At 64.4% G+C, this 17,585-nt stretch overlaps 1 protein-coding gene across 2 annotated transcripts in view; it reads left to right on the top strand.

Moving 5' to 3' along the window:
* The first annotated feature begins 1,304 nt into the window (after positions 1–1,304).
* The window catches only part of CAMSAP3 (calmodulin regulated spectrin associated protein family member 3), a 35,181-nt gene continuing 18,900 nt past the window's right edge, over positions 1,305–17,585 (top strand). The window contains exons 1-2 of one of the 2 annotated variants that reach the window (XM_075902169.2): positions 1,305–1,603; positions 17,061–17,326. In XM_075902169.2, coding sequence (XP_075758284.2) covers positions 1,456–1,603; positions 17,061–17,326 — 414 coding nt within the window. In that variant the 5' untranslated portion in view covers positions 1,305–1,455. The remainder of the gene's footprint in view (positions 1,604–17,060; positions 17,327–17,585) is intronic. The other variant, XM_075902171.2, reaches the window with a different exon arrangement.

Genomic DNA, 17,585 nt, shown 5'->3' with positions numbered 1-17,585 from the left:
GCCCCCTCCCCGGGGTGTGTATGATGGATCTGCAGAGCCCCCCCCTTTGCTAGGGGTGATGGGCCTGCGGAGCCCCCCCCCCGGGGTGTGTATGATGGATCTGCAGAGCCCCCCCCTTTGCTAGGGGTGATGGGCCTGCGGAGCCCCCTCCCCGGGGTGTGTGTGATGGATCTGCAGAGCCCCCCCCTTTGCTAGGGGTGATGGGCCTGCGGAGCCCCCCCCCGGGGTGTGTGTGATGGATCTGCAGAGCCCCCCCCTTTGCTAGGGGTGATGGGCCTGCGGAGCCCCCCCCCGGGGTGTGTATGATGGATCTGCAGAGCCCCCCCCTTTGCTAGGGGTGATGGGCCTGCGGAGCCCCCCCCCCGGGGTGTGTATGATGGATCTGCAGAGCCCCCCCCTTTGCTAGGGGTGATGGGCCTGCGGAGCCCCCTCCCCGGGGTGTGTATGATGGATCTGCAGAGCCCCCCCCTTTGCTAGGGGTGATGGGCCTGCGGAGCCCCCCCCCCGGGGTGTGTATGATGGATCTGCAGAGCCCCCCCCTTTGCTAGGGGTGATGGGCCTGCGGAGCCCCCTCCCCGGGGTGTGTATGATGGATCTGCAGAGCCCCCCCCTTTGCTAGGGGTGATGGGCCTGCGGAGCCCCCCCCCTGGGGTGTGTATGATGGATCTGCAGAGCCCCCCCCTTTGCTAGGGGTGATGGGCCTGCGGAGCCCCCCCCCGGGGTGTGTGTGATGGATCTGCAGAGCCCCCCCCTTTGCTAGGGGTGATGGGCCTGCGGAGCCCCCCCCCCCTGGGGTGTGTATGATGGATCTGCAGAGCCCCCCCCTTTGCTAGGGGTGATGGGCCTGCGGAGCCCCCCCCCGGGGTGTGTGTGATGGATCTGCAGAGCCCCCCCCTTTGCTAGGGGTGATGGGCCTGCGGAGCCCCCCCCCCCCTGGGGTGTGTATGATGGATCTGCAGAGCCCCCCCCTTTGCTAGGGGTGATGGGCCTGCGGAGCCCCCCCCCGGGGTGTGTGTGATGGATCTGCAGAGCCCCCCCCTTTGCTAGGGGTGATGGGCCTGCGGAGCCCCCCCCCCCCCGGGGTGTGTGTGATGGATCTGCAGAGCGCCCGGTCTGGCCCCCGCCTTTCGCCTTTGCGCAGGCAGGTGCTGGCGCAGGCGATGGGGGAGCCGCTGCTCCGGGGCGGAGGTTGCTCCGTGGAGGGCCCCCCTCGCTTTTGCCCCCGCCCCGCCTAAGGCAATTACCTGGCCGCGCGCCCCGCCCCCCGCGCTGAGTGACAGCCGCGGATCACATGGGGGGCGGGCGCTGGGCTCGGCACCTGGGAGCCGCCGCGGCCGGGGCCGGAGGAGGAGGAGACGCGCCGGGGATGCGTTCGCCGCTGGCCGCTTCTGCAGCCGCAGCGGGCGGGGCGCCAGCCCCCCGGCCCGTAGAGCGGGGCTGCTGAGCTGCCGGGCCATGGTGGCCGCCGCCCCCGCTGCCGCCGCGGCGATGAGGAAAAGCTTCCTGGTGCCGGAGATCAAGCCCCTGGATCAGTACGATTTCCCCCGGGCGCGCAGCGCCGCCAGCCTGGCCTGGGCGCTGGCCAAGGGCTACGCGGGCGCAGGTACCGCGGGCCGGGCTGGGGCAACCGGGGCGGGGGGCTGGGATATAGGAGGCGCGGGGGCGCTGGCTGTTGGGGTTTGGAGGGCTGGGGGCTTGGAGGGCATAGGAGCTGGGGGGCTGGCTGTTGGGGGTGGGGATGGGGGGCTTGGAAGGCATAGGGGCTGGGGGGCTGGCTGTTGGGGGTGGGGATGGAGGCTTGGAGGGCATAGGAGCTGGGGGGCTGGCTGTTGGGGGTGGGGATGGGGGGCTTGGAGGGCATAGGAGCTGGGGGGCTGGCTGTTGGGGGTGGGGATGGGGGGCTTGGAGGGCATAGGAGCTGGGGGGCTGGCTGTTGGGGGTGGGGATGGGGGGCTTGGAGGGCATAGGAGCTGGGGGGCTGGCTGTTGGGGGTGGGGATGGGGGGCTTGGAGGGCATAGGAGCTGGGGGGCTGGCTGTTGGGGGTGGGGATGGAGGCTTGGAGGGCATAGGAGCTGGGGGGCTGGCTGTTGGGGGTGGGGATGGAGGCTTGGAGGGCATAGGAGCTGGGGGGCTGGCTGTTGGGGGTGGGGATGGGGGGGCTTGGAGGGCATAGGAGCTGGGGGGCTGGCTGTTGGGGGTGGGGATGGGGGGCTTGGAGGGCATAGGAGCTGGGGGGCTGGCTGTTGGGGGTGGGGATGGGGGGCTTGGAAGGCATAGGGGCTGGGGGGCTGGCTGTTGGGGGTGGGGATGGGGGGCTTGGAGGGCATAGGAGCTGGGGGGCTGGCTGTTGGGGGTGGGGATGGGGGGCTGGACGGAGAGCGTGAGGGGCCTGCTAGACAGGGAAGGCAGGTACGTGGGAGGGGCATCTTGGAGGAGAGGGCTCCGGATTACACAGAGTTATGGGGGCCAGCGGGAGGCAGAGGGCCCTGGGCATCTGCAAGGGGGCAGGCAGTGAGGGGAGTTCTGAAAGCACAGGGGGGGCCTGGGATGGGAAGCCCAGGATATAGGGGGAGGTGAGGGACCTGCTGGTTGCGTTATGTGGGGAGGGGTTGGCACTGGGCCAGAGGGGCTGCTCGCAGGGCACAAGGAGGAAGAGGGTGGCCGGGTGAGCTGGACTCGGGGGGGGGGGGGAGGCAACTGTAATCTGGGGGGGGGGGGGGAGGAGGAATGAGAATCCAGAATACATGGGGGAGGAGACTTGGTTTGTGGGGAATTTCCTCTTCCTTGTTCCCTTGCTTGCTCTCTGTCAAATGCAGGTGGCTGGTGTGAGGGTCTCTTAAGGGGAGGGGCCTAACTTTCTCCCTAGCAGGAGTGGGGGGGGTGTGGTGACCACCCCTCTGCCTGGGTTTGGCCTGGGGGGGATTTGGGCTCTGCTGGTCACACCCCTGCTGTTTACTAAGGCCTCTGTGCTGCTCCCTGAGGAAGGGCCCCGTGGGGGGTGGGGGGATGACCAGGACCCCCATCCCCCACCCTATTGTGATAGGGGGACACCTAGCCACTGCAGTTGAATGTCTCTTATTGTGGGAGAAGGGAACTGAGGAGACCCCCATTCCTGCTCTGAGCTAGGAGGAGGGGACCCCGCAATGCCTCTCCCTAGCAGGGCCCTTGTTCCTGGGAGTAACCGCAGGCTGGCTCTGTGAACGCCCAACCCAAACAATAGGCTGGTGTTTTGCCCTCCATCTCTGTGCCCAGCGAAGCCTTTTCCGGCCCTGGTGGGGGTGGGCTGCACTAGGGATAGGGCTTCAATATGTGTGTGGGGGCAGGGGGAGTGTGGGTCTGTCACCTGCCGTGCACAGCCCCCTCCCCGCACACCCACCCACCAGCTGTGACATATGAAAGGGCTGCCTGAATATTCAGGAAGATGGGGAGGGGGGGAAGCTCTGAGGAGTTGAGAGTGCTGGTCTCTCCCTCCCCTGCCCCCCCACCCCAGCCTGCCTGCAATCTGTTCCCCAGCCTGCTCTGGGATTGGAAGGGGGGATGCGGAAGGGCAGGGATTTAATCTCCATGCATTTTTCTCTTCCTCAGACCCAGGGTGGGCAGGTGTCGCTCCCCCCCCCCCCCCCCCCGCCGAGTGCCTGGCGGGCAAAGGGTTTTGATTGAGGGCCGTATTTAGTCCTCTGTGCCTGGTCTTTGGTGGGCAGAGGCCTGCATGGGCTGGGGGGCTGCTGTGCCCGACACCCCAGTGCCTTATTCTCCAGCCCTTACACTGCTCTGTATTGTCTCCCGGAGGAAGGAGGCCCTTTTGTTGCAGTCGCAGGGCCTGGATGGTGGGAGCCGTGGTGACGTGTGTGGCTAGGTGAGCTCACGCTGCCTTAACCCTTTGCTTGCTGCTACAGGGCCCAGAGCCACAGGCGGCTGGCTGATGCTGGGCCCGCCCCGCCGGGCAGACACCAGCAGTGCCGGGTGGCCTTAGCAGGTGTCGCTGTCAGGCTTCCATTGTTGTGTGGTGCCACTGGAGCTGGAAAAGCCTCACGAGGGAATTGTCCTCTGGGCGCAGCCTCCAGCAGCAGGGCTCAGCGCCGATGTGACCCTCCAGGGCGTGTCCCTGTGCCCAGGGTGCTTGGCTAGTGCTGGCACCAGCAGTGGGCCACGCAGCTCAACAAAGCCTGGGCTGGCCAGCTCCTCTGGGTGAGGGTTGCCCACAGACATGGCCTCGGGGCCCAGAGGCTGAATCCAGGATGAGGAAGGGTCCCCTGAAGTGGTGTCATGGGGAACCCATCGGGGGGGGGGGTTAGGCCTCCTGCCCTGGGCATGGTGGGGTGAGGTGGCTCCTAGATCCAGGGTGTTTGGGCTTCCCCTGGCCCTACCCAGTGCTGCCACCACCTCCCCGGGGCCCCTTTGGCAGGGTCACCCTTCCTCTTTCTGTGGGGTCCCATGTCAAACACAATCTGACCTGATGTCTCCGGGGCCCCCAGGGATCCACCCTGGCTGGGGTGTGTAGGGGTGAGAGAACCTTCCCATTCAGGGCTCTCTGTTCCTTCAGCCCCCCAGAACAGGGTCTTCCACCCAGCTCCCCATGCCATCCCTGGCCCATAGCCCACCATGGGACCTGCTTCTGATCCGCCACAGAAGTCCGGCTTGGGGCAGCTCATTCACAAGATGCCCCCAAGGCCTCTCCCCTGCTGGCTGGTGGGGGAATTCCTTTCCCCTCCTAGAGCGGTGTGGCTGGAAGGGGAGGAGTGACAGAAGGGGGGGAGGGTAGTGCATCCCTGTTTTGGCTGGGTTGGATACTAGGAGCCCTGTGTCACAGACACAGCCTGGTGACAAGGGAGGGAAGCCAGCCTGGGGGGAGGGGATCGTTTGGCTGAGCTTGCTGACCTGGAAGTAATGTGGGAGAACTTGGAGGCTGGGTTGCAGCCCAGGCAAGTGCTTCTGGACTAGGGGCTGGCGCTCTGCGCGGGCCCTGCTCTGTCGGGGGTGGGTGTTGCCAAGGCCATGGGAGGACAAGGAGTTAGTGGCTTGTGGTCTGCCGGCTTCCATCACTGTGCGGTGCCACTGGAGCTGGAAAAGTGAGAGGGAGTTACTCACTGGCAGCTAGAATTCAGCTGGCTCTGGGGTGAGGCTCAGCAGATCAGAGGAAGATCAGGTCCTGCCCCTGCTGGGTGTTACGGGGTGCAGGGCAGGATGGAGTTGCTGTCAGTAGGGTCAGGGCTGGATTGGCCAGCCTGGTGCTGTATGTGGAATGAGGGAGGGGGCCCAGCTGAGAACAGGTTCCCCTGTCCCTGCCCTTCTGTGTCACACACAAACAGCTTAGGCAGGGAGCCGCGTCATCTGCTTTGGAGCCAGGCCAGGGTGGCCCTGGTGGGGCAGTGCCAGGTTCAGAGTCCAGGGCCCTGCTGGGAACTACTTGCTTATCTTCTGCCCTGGCAATTCCGACTCCTGCCGTCCTGAGCTGGGAATGCGCGTGGTGCGCGTTCTGCGTGCCCCGGTGCTTCCTGCATTCCAGCGCTGAGGCCTGGCTGGGTTTGGGCTGGTTGTGGGGTGAGTCAGGACCCATCAGCGCTACAGGCCGGAACTGGGTGTAACCTGAGGAGCTGGGTACACGAGGACCCAGTGACAGCTCTCAGGTTCTGCCTGTGGGCTGGGGAGCTGTTGTGCTGGCTACTGCGTGGGTTCACCCAGCTGAGACTGAGGGGCCCCAACAGGGCCCAGGACTGCGTGGACCCCTAATGAGCCGGTGGGTACCCCAAAGAGCCCCCAGTAAGCAAAGTACAGAGGGGAAACTGGGGCGCTGAGGAGTGGAGCTGGGAAATGAATCCTGACTCCGTGTGGAGCTGTGGCCCCTAGACCTCACTAGGGCAAAGCTGTTCTCATTACTCTCCCTTAAGTGTGGCTGAATGGGCCCAGACATCAGTCCACGGGCGGTCCGGCTGGGCTGCTGTTGAGAGATGTCCCAGGCACTGCAAGACCTCGTTTCTTGCTGGGGCAGGGATGCAGCCAGTGTTCCCAGTGAGTGGCCGCACCAGTGCCCAGCTTAGGAGAGAGTCCAAAGCTGCCTAGCTGATTAGCTGTGGGCACTCTGCTAGGTTTGCTAGGTGGTGCACATGCACATGACAAAATTTATTCTGCACATGGGTGGAAAAGATTAGAGGGAACACTGGCTGTGGCCTGTGCTAGCACAGCCCACCCCCAGAGGCCAGGGGGGCCTACAGCGACCAGGCCTGGAACACAGGTTCTTTGGCACACTGATGTCAACACAGGCAGCAGCGCCAGCGCCAGCACCAGGCGAGCCCTGACAGGATCCTGGCCCAGCTGCTCGGTGGCCATGTTCAAACCTGGTGATTTGGGCAGAGGCGGGGACTCCTGGCTGCTGAATTCCTGTGGTGGGGAGGCTGGGAAGGGAAGCACACTGGGCTCAGCTGTGTTGGGAGAGCGAGGGTGAGGTGGCTGGGCGTGGGTGCATGTCCCACCCCAGAGTCTGATCACACTGACCCATGGACTGTCTCATCCAGCTGCATCCCCTGATGCTCGTTGTACCCCTGCACTGATATGGAGCATGTCTGGCTGAGCCTCTCTAGCAGGCAGGGGAGGGGACCAGGGAGACTATGGCAGGAGCTAGTCCATTGTAGCTGCTGCCAAGGGAGGTGGGTATCTCTGTAACCCACAGCCCCCCTCCCCTGTTGTCTTGCTCCTTTGGGGGTGGGACCAGAGGCTTTGGAGACCCGTCTCTGCAAAGGGACAGAGGCTGGGGGAAGCTCCCTCTGCCCTGTGGCTGTCTCAGCGTAACTGGGGTCTTCTGGTCCTTTGCTCTCTCTGCCTTGCGCAGCCTGCAGAAAGCCCCTGACTCCCTCCCCTGGGGCAGCTGCTCCTCATCAGTCAAGACAGGTCACCGATGCAGAGCGATCTGGTGAACTGGCTGCACACCCAGTCTGTGTGAATTTGGCTGAATGTAAACCAAGAGCTCTGGGAACAAAGCACAGGCCAACCCTGCAGGATGGGTATCTGGCCTGGGAAGCAGCGACTCAAGTGCTGGAGGTGGGTCCCCAGTGAGATGCTGTGGCTTAAAGGGCTAACGTGCTCCTGGGGCTCAGAAAGGAGGGACTCTTGAGTAGGCGCAGAGAGGGGACTGTACCTCTGCTGGCCCTGGCGCGACTGCTGCTGGAACCCTGTGCCCAAGGCTCAAGCAGGGGGGTGATAAATTGGAGCGGGGTCAGAGAACGGTAAAGGGACCAGAAACCTGCCTCAGCCTGAGCTCTTTGGGCCTGTCACAACAGGGAGCGCCACAGAGGCGGTTAAGGGGTGACTTGACTAGTCAGGAGGAACCTAGAGGGGCCAAACGATTTCCTCTTGGGCTCTTCGGCCTAGCACGGGTCGGACACGGCGCGACGGCTGGGAGCGGAAGCCAGGCGTAGTGCGTGGAAATAAGGCATCCGCTGGAGCGGGTTGCTGAGGGCTGGGCTGGATTCTCCAGCACTGGCGAGGCTGAGATGAAGCCAGGGCCCGTCTCAGAGCTGTGCTCTGGGGCAGGTCCCTGGCCGGTGCTGGCCCGAAGGTCACGCCCGCCGAGCCCAGTGGCCGTTCATTCCCTCGTGATTTCCTGCTGCACCAGTGCATTCTGGGACCATGGATTTCTAATAGGGAACAGGGTTCTCTGCCGTGGGCCCACGGCCCTGCCACGCTTGGGTGCACCACCCAGGTTAGAGGCTCCACACAGCAGCCTGGACTTCCCAAGTGGCTCTCACTCTCCAGCTCTGGCTTCTGGCCTAGCCGAGGGTGAGCCCTCCGGGGGAGCAGGGCAGTGGGGCCTAAGACCCACCTCAGGCCCCCATCAATGTGTTCTCTCATTTTCTCACCCCTGAGTGGACTGAGCTTTGGCCCGTGTGACGTGGAGGGGGCGTGTGACACGTCACCTTCAGAGTGGTGCACCTAACACAATTCATAGGGTGGAAGTAGGGCTCTGGAGTTCTGAGTGTGGGAGGGAGCTCAGGCCTGCAGCAGGGAGCTGGGGGTGCAGAAGTCTGAGGGCTCCAGCTGGGGGTGCAGGCCCTGGGGTGGGGCCATGGATGTGGGGCTCAGAGCTGGGACAAAGATTGGGAAGAAGGGTGTATGTGAGGGGGGGGCGCTGAGGGATTTGGAATAGGGATGTTAAATATTGGTTAAATGAATAGTTGAGGCTAGTCGACTATTCTGTAGTCCCTGGGGGTGGGGCTGGCAGCCAGTGTGCTCCAGCCCCATTCCTGGGGAGCCCTTTGCTACCCCGTGCTGCTGCCTCTCTATCAGAGGCAGCTGCGTGGGGTGCCAGGTGGGAGCTGGCCCGTGAGGGGAACCAGTTTAAAAACCAGCTCCCCTAGTGGACTTCCCAAGTGGCTCTCACTCTCCAGCTCTGGCTTCTGGCCTAGCCAAGGGTGAGCCCTCCGGGGGAGCAGGGCAGTGGGGCCTAAGACCCACCTCAGGCCCCCATCAATGTGTTCTCTCATTTTCTCACCCCTGAGTGGACTGAGCTTTGGCCCGTGCGATGTGGAGGGGGCGTGTGTGCACCTAACACAATGCAGATCAGCAGCACAGGGTGACAGCAGCCCCTGCCCAGGGGCGTGGGGAGAATGGAGCTCCCAGGCCCAACACAATCCGGAACTGAGCCGGGCTGCCTGCCCGCCTAGCTCCTAATGCACTCTAACTGCAGAGCCGCAGTGGGGGGAGGTCCCGGACCCAGTGCAAGCTGGGACTGAGCCAGGCTGCTGGCCAGGCTGCTAAACAATGTACCGGGGGAGGGGAATGTGTGTAGCCTATAGCATTAACCTGTAAGCTAATGGTTAATCGAATGCACTATTGCATCCCTAATTTGGAATACAGGCGGGGGCTGCATATTGAGGTGCAGGAGGGGTGATGGCTCTGGGGTGGGTCCAGGAATGAGGGGGTGGGGTACAAGAGGGGGTTTGGGGAGGGGCTCTAGGCTGGGGTGCAGGAGGTGACTCTGGGGCGGGGACTTTGGGCTTGAGTTTACCTGGCTGGCTCCTGGTCAGCGGCTGCCTAGTGGGGCACTGCACCACGCCCTGGAACAGCCAGCAGGCCCTCCTGAGGGGGAGGGGGCACGAGGCTCCATGGCGTGTGGAGCCCTGTGGTCCCCCACCTAGGAACTGGACCTCCTGTCCCCGCTGGCCCAGCTGGGAGCAGCCCTGGTCAGAGAGAGGGGCAGCCGCAGCTGGAGCCGGTGGGGAGAGCTGCCTCCCCCTGGCCGAGGCAGCCTTGGGGCTCTCCTCCATTCCGGCCCTGAGCCTGGCATGGGGCTGCATGGGGAGCCGCACAGCCTAGTGCAGCGGTTCCCAAACTTCTTGGCATCACGCCCCCTTTTTGATTTTTTTGAGACCCTCACGTGCACCCCCCCCCCCCAATAGCAGCAAAACTTGTTGAGCAAATAAAAAAAAAAGAGGGAACCTACCAGGGCCGAAAAACAAAAATAGCAGCAAACTCTTTAGGTGTTTGGGGGGAGGGAGGGACGGGACTGGGTTGCCTCGTGCCCCCCCAGAATTTCTTCATGCCCCCCAGGGGGCACATCCCCCAGTTAGGAAGCCCACGGCCTAGCGGGAACTAACCCCCCAGCCCGGCTGGTGCTGCCCTGAGCGTGGGGCGGGTGCAAAGTGGCTCCACAGGGATCTGGGACACATGCTGCCCAGCAGACTGGCATTTGAAATGTACATTTTTGGACTGTCCAACCCTGTTAAGAGCTGGCCCGGCCCCCCTCCCCCACTAGGTGGAGGTGGGGGGGCTTGTTGCAGCTTCTCCTTGCCTAGTGTAGACAGGCCCTGCCAGCTGGTCTCCCAACAATACCCTGCCCTAGGGAGTTGGGGTCTCAAGGGGTTTGGGGTGCTGGCCCCGCAGATTGCGCTCTGCCTGTATTCTGCAAGCCAGGCTGCTCAGCCATGTGCAGTAGGTCTCTGTCAGCCACTGGTGCTGCCTTAACCCCTGGCCTCCATGCCCTGGGCCTCCAGCTGCCCCCACCACCTATTTGCTTGGTGCCCAGCTGCTGCCCTCACTGCTTGCACAGCTTGCTGCTCCGTGCAGCCTGGGCACTGAGCTCTGAGCAGGCCCTGCTGTGGGGGGGGGGGGGGTGGCAGCTTCTCCTGCAGGCCCACATCAGGGCTGGGCCAGCCCATTCCAGCTTGAGAGCTTCCTTTCCTATCTCCCCCCGGCTGAGGTTCACCTGATGCCCTGCTACCTTGGCGTCGGGAGGGAGGTGCCCAGTTCTTACCCAGTAGCATCATTCCAGACACCCACGTGCTGATTGGACCGCAGGCCCCAGCAGGCCCTGCTGCTCCTGGCCCCGAGCCATGGAGTGGTGTGGCGTGTCAGGGCCCGTGTCTGGGGGCCCTGCCCTGGAGTGAGTTTCAGGCCCAGCTCCTGCCAAGCAACTGGGTGTCTCCCATCACGTGCGCTTGTGCGGGCCCCAAAGTCTTGTGCCGGGGCTCCCTGGGCACTGACATGTGCTTCCTGTGGGATGGGGTAGCTGGCATCCATGGGGAGGCTGTGCTGGGAGTAGGGATGTAAAGGGTTAACCTTACTGGCACGCTGACTGGGGCAGCAGGTTAACCGGCAGTGTGGCAGGCTCCATGGGGCTGGGCCAGCAGCTCGGGAGTCCCGGTAACTGGTTACATATTATGTTTAACAGGTTCTCTTTTTAAGCAGGATTTTCCATCCGTCCCTAGCTTGGGGCGTTCTGGCTGGAGCGGTGGGGGCAGGGTGTTGTCGAGTGGGTCAGTGCGGGGGGCCTGGCAGTTTGGGTTCAGATACCGGCCTCTCTGCTCATCTCCCTCTTTCTCCGCCCGGGGCCTGGCCCAGTGCTGGGGGGAATGGAAGAGGCTGCTGCTTTCCCGGCTGGGCTCGGGCATGGTGGCCGGGCTGTGCCCATCCTGCCAGGTGTCCTGTTTTCAGCCAGTCCTGCTGTGCCTGCGTTGGGGGCCCTGGCCGGGCGGGGGGCTACTGGCTGGGCACCGCTGAACTGGTGCGGGTGATTTGGTCGGGAACGTCACACGGTCGCGTTCCCAGGGCCTGATTAGGTGAGTGCCTGAGTGTTCCCATCATGAATCTGGTGTGTCCTGGGCACAGGTGCTGTCAGTCTCCCTGTGACCAGGCAGCAGCTGGGCATGGATGCAGTTGGGTCTGCACCTCTCTCGGGGGCCTGGCAGTGTGTAGGTCAGCTGTGCTCACAGCCCTAGGAGCAGGGCCTTTCTCTGGCCCTGCTCCATGCGGCGCCAGCTCCTGGACAGGGTGGGCTGGGCAGCAGGGCAGCAGTGGTGATGCCGTGGCTACTGGGTGAGCCAGGCTGTGGTCCTGCTTGCGGGTTAACGGATGACTTGTTCCCCGTGGGAATTGCTATTGGCCGAGGGGCTCACCTGCCTCCGGGACAGGCTGCAGAGAGCCACATTCAGCCTGGGAGTAGGGGGCGTGTATTCGCCCGCGCCGTGGCGGGTCTCCGCTGCTGGCCCATTGTCACAGCGAGGCTGGCACCTGCTCTTTCTGCCCTGCCCTTAGGGAAACGAGCCAGGTGGTCCAGGAGCCTGGGCAATGCAGGTCCCTTCTGGCTCTGGAGCCTCCTCCCAGCTATGTGAGCCTGGTGGGGATCTGCAGGGAGCCCTGATGCCAGCCACTGGGGGCTGTGTCCCTGCCGCTCGATCTCCATGATAAAGGGACCAGAAACCTGCCTCAGCCTGAGCTCTTTGGGCCTGTCACAACAGGGAGCGTCACAGAGGCGGTTAAGGGGTGATTTGATTAGTCAGGAGGAACCTAGAGGGGCCAAACGATTTACTCTTGGGCTCTTCGGCCTAGCAAAGGTGGGACATGGCTGGGAGCGGAAGCCAGGCGCAGTGCGTGGAAGTAAGGCATCCGTGAGCGCAACTAGCCGCTGGAGCGGGTTGCTGAGGGCTGGGCCGGACTGTCCAGCACTGGCGAGGCTGAGATGAAGTCAGGGCCCGTCTGAGCTGTGCTCTAGGACTTGGCTGGGGCAGGTCTCTGGCTGGCGCTGGACTGAAGGTCACGCCCGCCGAGCCCAGTGGCCGTTCGTTCCCTCCGGATTCCTCCTGCTCCGGCGTTCTGGGACCCTGGCTCTCTGGAGGAGGCTGGGTGGCACCGTGCACTGGTCCCAGCCCCTGCTGCAGCCTGGCCTGCCCTGGGCACTGCAGATGAGCCAGTGTGCTGGGGCTTGGTGACAGACCCCGGGCCTCGGGTGGGGGGAGACGGTCTCTGCCACCCGGGAGCTGGGCAGGGCTGCGGCCCCAGTGCTCAGAGCAGCTCTGCCTGCCCCTTTGTCCCGTGGCAGAACCAGTGGTCGGAGCATGGGGTGAGGGCAGGGCCTGTCCCTGGGCTTCCCCCTCTGAGCAGCTGAAAGTGCGCTGCTCCCATCTGCACGCCTGGCAGGCGGGGGGGAGGGGCTGGCTCCCAGCTGTGCTTAGCCAAGATAAAGCCGGGCAGGCTCCTGGGGGGCGGGAGGCCTGGCGCCTGCCCAGCGCTGCCGTGTTCCCTGCGTGGCCTTGCCCAGATAAGCAGCTCAGGCAGCAGGGTGGGATTAGCTCACTGGCCTCCTCCACGGGACTGGTTGCGCCAGCATGGAGCCCCCGGCACAGGGAGGCAGCCACCTCTGGGGTGGGATGTGGCTGCTGCCCAGCTGTCTCTGGCAGAGTGGAGGAAGGCCCCAGTGGTAGGGGGCAGGGCAGAGACCCTTTTTTCTCTGCTGTTGGCAGCTTCACCCTGACTCCTTGGGGGCTGGTATCAGCCAGTCATCCGGGGGGGCAGGAGATGGCCAGCGCGCTCCAGCCCCCCAGCTCTGTTGTGCCAGCCCCTCATGTTTTTTCCTGCCACTCACTCCCCCTGTGCCTGGGGGTGTAGCCATGTGGCTGTCCCAGACCTGTTCTTCCTCCCTGGGGCTGCTTTGTAGTGGGACCTTCCCCTCTCTGCCCATCCCAAACATCAGGAGCTACCTGGGAACCAGTGTGTGAGCCCCACGGCCTCCCTCTGTCCCAGCCCCGGGTCCCCCTCAGCTCTGCCAGGGCCCCTTAATCCCGGGCTGCTCTTTCCTCCCCTCAGTCCTGGCGCACAGCTCGAGCTGTGGGGCATGTGACGTGTAGCTCAGTGGGGCTCAGCCCTGCTAAGCCGGGGCCACGTAACTGCGCCTGGGGAGCTGGGGTGTCTGTCTGCACCCACACTCGCCCCCACCCCGTGCTGGGATCTGGCAGTTCCCAGCGTTGGATGCTGGAGGGGCAGGCGGGTGTCTGGGCCCGATGCCACAGGGGGCGTGGCTTCTCCGTGGCGGAGCCGCGAGTCCCGTGCGCAGCAGGGACTCCTCCATCAGGTGATGCTGACTCAGCTGTGTGGGCTGCTCCACCTGTTCACCAGAGGTGGGGGGCCCTCTCCCCGCTCAGGAATGCTCCCCCCCCCCGTGGGGGGAGGATCTGGTGTGCAAATCTCATGTTTCACATCCGTTCTGCATAGAAAACAGAGTCAGGAGGGCCCCTCTTCTCCTGCCCCTTTGGGTTTGCGGGAGGGAGAGGGGACAGGGGTCCGGTTGTGGCGCCTTGGACGTAAGTGGAAGCTCATTAATGAGCCTGGCAGGGCAGAGGGGAGAGGACCCCGGAGTCCTGGCTCCCAGCCCTCTGCTCCGGCCCATTGGTTTGCACTTCCCTGCCAGAGGGACCCCGGAGTCCTGGCTCCCAGGCTGCCCCGCTCAGAACAACGTGCCGATGCAGACGGGAGCAGAGGCCTTATTTGGGTGGCTGGTCAGTCCCGTTCCCTCCCGTGGGCGAGTCTGCACCCAGCTTGCTCCCCTCCCCCGGTAGCCACCTCTGGCAGGGTGACCACGGCCCCGTGGGACGCTGGGCTGTCTGGATTCTCTGCCGTGGCGAGCCCCCTCCCTGCTGCACTCCAGCCAGCCGCCCCCTGGACGGGGATGGGGCTTGTGGTGCTGGCTCCCTGGGAACTGCACCCCCAGGGAGGCGCCCCAGGCTCTGTCCTGCGAGTGCCTAGTATGGGGCCGTGGGCTGACACCAGCTCTGCCGGGGCTGGGCCCAGGGCCAGGAGCAGCCAGCCTGGCCGGTTTCCCTTCCCCCGTAATTGCTCCTGCCTGGGGATCATGTTGCAGGAGGCGTGTGAGCACCCCAGCTTGGTGTGGGGGCGCCAGGAGGTGCCTGCCCTAGGAGTGCTCATGGCAGGGAGGGCAGAGGTTCCAGACAGGAGCCCCTCAGGGCCAAGGCTCTGAGGCCAGCAAGGGGGCACCCCAAAGTGCCCCAGATCAAGCTGATGCAAAGGGATTCTTCCTAGCAGCTCTGGGACTCTGGGGAAGGTTGGCTGCCAGTGCCCCCTGTCCTGCCCACTCTGCTGAGCTGGGTTAGAGGGTGCTGGCTAGGTCCTGTGTCGAGGACGGGGGCGGGGAGAGGGCAGGAAAGAACTTGGTGTCTTCAGCCCCGCTCCCCCGTCAATGGCTGGGATCTCTCCGTGTTCCCTGTAACTTTTCCCATCCCTTGGTAGAATGAGTGTTGTGTGCCCACTGTGGCGGGGAGGCATGGCCCATCACCTTCCTGTTGGCACATGCAACAAAATTCACGTGGCGGGAGTGGGGCCAAGGGGTTCTGAATGCGGAAGGAGACCCCGGGCTGTGGTGCAAGGGCTGTAGCTGGGCTCTGGGCTCTGGAGTGGGGCTGGGGATGAGGGGTTTGAGGTGCAGGGGTTGGGGGTGTGGGGAAGGGCTGGGCTGGGGTGCTCACAGCTGGGGGTTGGACTCGGCTTACCTGGGCTGCTCCCTGCAGGGGCCAGAGAGGAGGGATCCCTTGCCCCAGCAGCTCGGTGCTAGGGCTGGGGGGGCAGGGCTCCCCTCTGCCGGCACCTTCAGGGCTTGGGGAACTCGGCTCATGGCCCTCCCACGTTGAGCTCCAAGGTGGCAGCACCCGGAAGGTCAGACTGAGCTCATGTCTATGGGGAGCAGCAGTTGGGAGCACTGCCTGCTCCTCTCCCCTCCTCCCCCAGGAGCAGAGTGGGAGCTAGGCAAGTGCAGGGCCGGGGGTCTCCGCCTCTCCTGGGAGAGCTTGCTGCTGGGGTTTTGGTGGAGCTTACCTAGTGGTGGCTGGGGCAGTAGCTCCGCTGGCAGCGGCAGGGCTGAAACAGTCCAGTAATGTCCTAGCCCTCACACTGCCAGTGGAGATTCTCCCGAAGATGGGCCGGGTGGGGTGTGGGTTCCATCTCAGCCAGTCCGCAGCATTGCGCCATGTCTGTGCTCAGACGCTGTGTGCTGGGAGGGGTTGGGGCCATGCTGGGGAGGCAGGTGACATTGGGATGGGAGGTGTCTAGTTAGTGACGCCTGCCAGGGTGAACTGCGTGGGAGTGGGAGTGGGCTGGCACTGCAGGGGTTAATGGTGTGGTGGGGTGACAAGGGGGGTGAGAAATGGCAAAGATGGGCAGGGTGGGGTGTGGCCGGGGAGGGGGGGTTCTGAGCACTGTTCTGAGGGGGCGGCGGGTAGGGATGTAAAATCCCATTGAATCTGTTTAACTGGAGAAGTGCTTAAATGGTGGGCTGGAGCAGAGAGGAGCGGGCCCCTGGGGGCTGGAGCAGGCCCCTGGGGGCTGGAGCGGGCCCCCGCAAGGGTGATGCTAACGGGTTATCCATTCACATCCCCAGTGGGGTCACTGTTCCTGTAAGCTGAGCACTTGGTGGCCACTCAGGAGAGAGTCAAATGCTGCCTGGCTGATTAGCAGAGCACCCACAGCTGCCAGCAGGTTTCTACTGGTGGTGCACGTGCCTTGGTGCACATAACAAAATTTATTCTGCACATGGATGGAAAAATTAAAGGGACAGTTGATGGGGCTGGGGGATTCTGGGCTCTCAGGCAACAGCACAGCAGGGAGCCAAGGAGTCTGGGTGGGCTCCCGGTGAGACCCTGTCTGTCCCAGCTCCACGCCCAGGAGGCCGTGGTTGTGTGGTCCCAGCACAAACCAACCTGTTCCCTGGCACAGCCAGCTACTCCAGAGCCAGTGACTGCCTGGCTCCCATGGGACAGGGCCCTCGCCAGGCCATGGGTGCGGGGGTGGAGGAGGGGCTGGGCTGAGCAGCAGGAGACAGGAGCACAGCTGGGCCAGGAGAGCTGGAGGAGCTGGCACATGGGCGGGGATGGGACCCTTCCAGCTGAGATGGCATCACTCTGCCCCAGGGATGTGGGTGGCGTGTCCTAGCTGGGAGGTCAGGGAGTGGGAAGCTGGTGCAGCAGCCAGCCTGGGCCTGCCCTTGGGGATCTAGTGCCCCTCCCACTCTTCCCATCCTTGGGGCGGCAGTGTGGTCAGGCTGGTGCAGGGGGCTGGGCTGTCTGTTCAGTCTCTCCTGGCCAAAGACCCTGGTTTCCCTGCAGCTGGAGGGCTGGGTGGGTGGGAGGGTGCTGGGGGGGGGAGGACCCTGGGGGGCTGCAGCAGGTGTTGGGATTGTTCCTGGTGGTTGTCTCATGCTGGCTGCTGTGCTCCTCCTTCCATGGGCAGTGATTCCTCCCCCTTCCCCCCGCATCCCGATGCACCTGTCTGTCTCTCCCCATGCCTGGGAACCGGGTGTTCTCCACCCTCCTCACCCGACGCCCTGGCAGCTCTGGGCTAGGGAGGCAGGGAAGCCATGGCCGTGGGAAGACGTGCCGGCCCCTGCTTCTCATACCCTAGGACGAGTCTGTACAGGTGCCATGGGGGAGGGAGGCAGCTCCGGTTTGGGAGCTGGGAGTCGGGGTGGGGGCCCAGCCTGCTGCTGTGAGGCCCCCCAGGGGCTGAGAGTCCCCGTCTCCAGCACTGACTGACGGAAACCCTGTTCCTTCTCCAGAGTCCCTGCTGGGGGAGTGGGGGCTCAGTGGGGTTGTGTGTGTGGGGGGGGGGGGGGGGGGGGAGCAGGCCAATGGGAAGCAATGGCAATTCGGGGGCTATGAATGGGGAGGTGAGGACTGTTTTTTTGCGGGGGGCCAGTGCAGCGCTGTGGGTGGCTGGGCCGTGAGAGATGGGTGGGGCTGGGTGAGTGGGAGCCCCCCAGCTGCTGCTCAGCCCCTTCTCCTTGCAGAGAACGTGCCGGAGGAGCTGCGCGACCCCTTCTACACAGACCAGTACGAGCAGGAGCACATCAAGCCGCCTGTGACGCGCCTGCTGCTCTCCTCGGACATCTACTGCCGGGTGTGCCGCCAGGTGCTGCCCCCCGACGATGCGGCTGCACCCGCCCCCAAGGACAACACTGCCCTGCTGGCGCTGCTAGGGCGCCGGGGCCTGGCCCCCACCTACCAGGACAAGCCCGTCAAGGAGGCTGACCTGCTCCAGAAGCCCATCAAGATGGTAAGGGCCAGGAGTGGGGGTGGCCACCTTCCCATGGCTGCTATAGGGGTGCATGTGCCAGGGCAACCATGGGGGGGCTTCCCGACCGCCCCTTGCCCGTGGGTGGCTCCGTGAGTGCTGATAAGTCCTTTTCAGGGGCCTTTCTCTGCAGCCTGGGGAGAGCGAGCCTGGGCTGGGGATGCCTGATGGTGCCAGGTGCCTGCACAGCGAGGGAGTCCGTGGGTGCCTGGAGGGGCCTTGGCTGGCCGCGGGCAGGAGG

Source organism: Pelodiscus sinensis, chromosome 31, assembly GCF_052426305.1.
Source record: "Pelodiscus sinensis isolate ZL-2025 chromosome 31, ASM5242630v1, whole genome shotgun sequence".
Taxonomy (NCBI): domain Eukaryota; kingdom Metazoa; phylum Chordata; order Testudines; family Trionychidae; genus Pelodiscus; species Pelodiscus sinensis.
This window is presented reverse-complemented; position numbering and strand designations above follow the sequence as displayed.